This window comes from Condylura cristata, unplaced genomic scaffold, assembly GCF_000260355.1.
Source record: "Condylura cristata isolate star-nosed mole 26May11 unplaced genomic scaffold, ConCri1.0 scaffold00010, whole genome shotgun sequence".
NCBI classification, from domain to species: domain Eukaryota; kingdom Metazoa; phylum Chordata; class Mammalia; order Eulipotyphla; family Talpidae; genus Condylura; species Condylura cristata.
In genome coordinates this window covers 58,274,593-58,279,536 of record NW_004567111.1, presented here as the reverse complement: position 1 = coordinate 58,279,536, position 4,944 = coordinate 58,274,593, and the positions used below count along the sequence as shown (strand labels likewise).

Sequence of the window (4,944 nt, the reverse complement as noted above, 5' to 3'; positions counted from 1 at the left end):
CATATTGTATATTCACTGTATTAAAGTCACTTTTCATTAAAGCTTTATATGTTTTGTCTTGTTGCGGCGGATGGCAGAACCCACTTAGAGCAGGCAGGTTTTGGGGCCTCAGGCGTGCCTCTCTCTGAATTGAGGTGCCCTATAACAATTCTATATTAAAATTCACATTTTATGACATTGTGTTTGAACGATCTTGAATTTTTCTTCTTCAGTGTTCTTTGATGCTCAATTGCTTGAATACTGGGAAGTAAAAGATGAGGAAGTATGTTTGTTTGATTGCTCATTTTATTGTTTGTTTGTTTCCTTTTAATTTTCCCCTCTGTGCAGATTCTTTCAACTTCCTCTGAGTGGAATGAAAATTTGCAACATTCATTTTTGCTTGAAGAAGAATCTTCCTCTTCTGACCTGGATGTTTCTGAATGTTCAGAATTGGTTAAGTTAGATTCCCAACTACCCAGTTCTGCATGTGAAAATGTGGAAAAACCACTGGATTTACCTCAGATGGACTCATTTAAGGCACCAAGACCAAAACGATTGCTGAAAGTGTGTCTAATGCAAACTGATGCCCCTGCTTCATTCTCTTCCCTAGAAATCTCTGATGATTCTTCTGCTCCCCCACTTACTACCCCTTTATCTCCTCAGAGCTCTCTTTTTGGTTCTGTTGCTAGTTTTTTATCTAACCAAGACCCCAAGACTGGAAGTTTCATTGACATGCCCGACAAGCTTCATTATCTTTCATCTCCCCAGATCCCACCTTTACAATCTTTTGCTAGTTCTGCTTGTGTATCTGCCTCATCTAGCCCCAAACAATATGAGCTACCTGAAATTCATGAAGACATTTTAATCTCCGACCTTGTTAGACCTCCCCTTGCATTGAACTCTCCTCTGCAGCCCATTCTTCATAGCCTCCCTCCTCCCCCTCCTTTGCCAGGAGCTTCTTGTGTCCCTTCTTCCCCTCCTTTACCAGGAAGTAGTTTTCTCCCTCCTCCACCCCCTCCCCCTCCTTTGCCAGGAGGTCTTTGCCCTCCTCCCCCTCCTTTGCCAGGAGCTTCTTGTGTCCCTTCTTCCCCTCCTTTACCAGGAAGTAGTTTTCTCCCTCCTCCACCCCCTCCCCCTCCTTTGCCAGGAGGTCTTTGCCCTCCTCCCCCTCCTTTGCCAGGAGCTTCTTGTGTCCCTTCTTCCCCTCCTTTACCAGGAAGTAGTTTTCTCCCTCCTCCTCCTCCACCCCCTCCTTTGCTAGGACGTCTTTGCCCCCCTTCTCCTCCTCCCCATCCTTTACCAGGAGGTACTTGTCTCTTTCCTGATCTCCCTCCTTCACTAAGAAGTGCTGATTTATATGAATTGCCTAGGTCTAAACTTTATGAACTACCTGAAATTCAAGATAGTCCAATCCCTGAATTTGCTTGTGCTCCTCTCGCATTGAATGATTCCCTGCAGCAGAGTCTTTTCCCCATGCCTTCTGAGCCTCCTTCTCCTCCAGTTGAAGGTCTTATCCTTTCTCTTCCTGGTTCCCCTGATTATCTTTCTGGTTCTACCCCTTTTTATTTTCAAAACTCCCCAATTGACTTGAGTACTACTTACAGTCGGTCACCAGGTCCACTTTGTGATGTTGAATCAGAGGTTTCTCCCCTATCAAGTATTTCTGCCTCCACTTCATCAATAGGTTTTCTCCAAGATGATCTTCAGACTTTCACAAATCTTCAAGATTCATTAGAAATGAAATGTCAGCCTAAAGAAGTATTTCACCGAGCCCTTAGTTGCTTTCAAGCAATGGCAAAATCTGATACAAGAAACGACTTCACTGTAAGCTTTCAGGCACAAAAAGACAAAGATGACAAACTCCAAAGGTGGAGGAATTTGCTGCCTTGGACCAAACTCTTCAGTCTGCAAAATGAGGTATTAGTCTTATTTCTAGTATTAGTCTCACATCCTAGACTATAACATTCAAAGTAGTTGGTTATCAAATTGTTCATTACCATAGAGATGTAAGGGAGTTCTGCCAGAATATAAATCTATATACTGCTTCTTGAGAACATCTTGCTTAAAACAAGTCAATTGAGGGCCCACCCTGGTGGCACAATAGGTTAGGGCACAGTACTGTGAAGCTATCTGCAGCCATTGCAGCAGGAGTTCCATACCTGGCCTGGGAGGTGACCCACATGGTGTGGCAGACCTCTCTTGCCCCTTCCACTGTTCCCCTCAGCCATGTATTTCAGTAGATCCACCTGTTCTACTCCCTACTCTGTCTCTGGTAAATTCTCTCACCCCTCCCCTAGCACCTCTGGCCTGTACCCCAGTTCTTGCATGCATAAATACATAAATCTTTAAAAAAAAAAAAAGGTAATTGAACAGAATTGTATTGTCAATGATGACTGGGGTTTATCTAATTTTTTAAAATATTATGTTGTGAATGTTGTTATTCTTCAGTTGAGATTTAAAGTCCCTGAATGGATCATGCACTAAGATTTCAATTTTGTAGGTTCCCAAATGAATTGTAATTCATATAAATTTCCACCATGAAATAAAGAACAAGAACCCTGAGTGTACTCTAAATATTTTCATGTAAAAATTTTTAAAATCTCAACATGTAAAGTGTGCTAGAGCTTGTCATAACATTTTTGAAGCTAGTAAACACCCTAAAAAATGAGCTCCTGCACTAATACCCAATCTCACAGTTGCAGTTTTTGTTTTGATAGAAAATACTTTATTTACAGTGAAAAAGAAACTCCATTTAATAAAGGACTTAAGTTTGAGCACCAGCCCTATCCTTTGTGAGTTAGGATAAGTCAGATAACCTTTCTGGATCTCACTTTCCTCATGGCTAAAATGTGGCTAATAAGAGTATCTACCTCACAAAGTGGTTTTGAGGTTTAAACAAGATAATAACAGCACCGTAGGTTTCCTTACCTGAAAAAAAAAAGGTATGTAAGACAGTGTAGGAAACAGTATAGCAGATACTATCTGTGCCCCTCAAACCAGATTTTAGGGGCTTCAATTCTGCCTCTGCTGCTTGTTAGCTGTGTGTTTTTGGACAAATTGCTTAACCTTTCAGTGTTCCAGTGTTCTTACCTACAAAGTAGATAATAGTACCTCCACAAGAGATGGCAGAAAAAACTTTTAAAACAGCACCTACTTCTGGTTCAAGATTGGTTGGCACATATCACTGCTGTTATTTTTCAAATGATTACCATAGATCTTTAACCTGTGTACCTTTGTATGACCATAAAAATAACTTTCTGCTTCCTATCTGAGTTGCCCTGGGACCTGGAATCTGTCTACTTCAAGGACAATCCCCTGTTCAGGCTTACCACACTCTCAAGTTTGTAATAAAGATCAGCTGAAATAAGCAGGGACTATTCGCTTGGGTGGATGGAGATCATAAGGGCAGACTTAAATATTGAACAAAGGGGACCATGCAGTTCAAAAGTTTGAGAAACTGGGCCCTCCCTGGTGGCGTAGCCGGTTAAAGCACTGCACTAAGAAGCTTAAGGCCACTTCCACATGAGTTCGATCCCCGCCTGCCCCGGAGGTGACCACATGGCGAAGCAGATCTCTCCTGACCAGCCCACTGCTCCCCTCAGCAGTGTACTTTGTCCATCTGCCTGTTCTGCTCCCTACTCTGTCTATGGTGAAGCCTCTCACCGCCCCTGCACCTCTGGCCTGTACCCCAGTTCTGTATGAATAAATAAATAAATAAATCTTTAAAAAAAAAAAACAAAGTTTGAGAAACTTGTTCAAAGCATCGTTAGGAGGGGCCTCCCTCGTGGCCTAGGGGTTAAACCTCAGCACCATCACCTCCATGGCCTGAGTGCAATCCCTGTCCAGGGAACTAACAGGTTTATGTAGTGCAGCAGACCTCTCCTATCTCACCCACCACTCCCCTCAACAGTATATTTTAGTAAATATACCTGTTTGCTCCCCACTCTGTTTGGCAAATCCTCTCACCACCACCACTGCCCCTCCTTCCCACACCTCTGGCTTACCCCCAGTTCTCCTATGCCAAAAAAAAAAGTATACCATTTTTTTAAAAATATCACTCATAGTGATGTAATGAAATCTCAATAATAGGCTTTTATTTGTCTTCTTATTTTCATAGGATGGTTTCTGGAAACTTACATCAGAACTGGGATTTATATTAAAACTTAATACAAATATTTTAAATGACTTTCTGGAACAAAAGGGTATTCAATCTCTAGGTAAGTCACTATTTTTCTATTTATTAAATGATATGTTTTTAATTATTATAATTTTGTAAACCAGTATACTAATAATTATGTTAGTTGCATATGAATAAAATATTTGTTAGCCAAAGAAAAACAGTAATTACTTTCTAATCATGCCTCTCCTATTAATTAGGGTGCTTTCAGTAAAAATTTATTAATGTAAGTAGCAATAACTACTATGAAAAAACCAAAAATTTCAGTAGGTTAACACAATTGAAGCTTACTTGCTTATATAGAACACAGAGAAATATTGATCAGTAAAATTCTATTTTATTTAACCTTTAGAGACCTAGATTTCTTACATATGTGGCATTACCAACAACAATTTATGTCTTTAAAATTATCGTAAAGAAAAGTAAATAAATAAATAAAAGTGCCATAAGGAAAAGAAAGAAAGAAAAGATTACCCTGGTACTATCTATCTTGTGAATAGGAGGGAGGAAGAAATTTGGGAAGAAATAAAAATAGACTCGCATGCAGTCAAAGCTCACTGGGAAACGTACTTAGGTTTGTTGTGCCTCCAAAAAGAGTAATTTTTTTTTTAACTTTACAAAAGTTTATTTTTACATCATTTTGTACATTTTTTTTCCATCTTAATTGTAATCCCCACGGGTTTCCCATCACCAAGTCACCCATGTGCCATCACCATAATCCCGTGCATTTCCCTCCCCCACCCACCCACCCACCCCCTGTTTTTGATCCCATTCCCCACTCCACCCCC

At 40.4% G+C, this 4,944-nt stretch overlaps 1 protein-coding gene across 1 annotated transcript in view; it reads left to right on the top strand.

Moving 5' to 3' along the window:
- The window catches only part of PARP4 (poly (ADP-ribose) polymerase family, member 4), a 116,601-nt gene that overhangs the window by 101,200 nt on the left and 10,457 nt on the right, over positions 1-4,944 (top strand). Inside the window, exons 31-32 of the mRNA XM_004680362.2 lie at positions 328-1,896; positions 4,097-4,196. Of these exons, the coding sequence (XP_004680419.1) occupies positions 328-1,896; positions 4,097-4,196 (1,669 nt within the window). The remainder of the gene's footprint in view (positions 1-327; positions 1,897-4,096; positions 4,197-4,944) is intronic.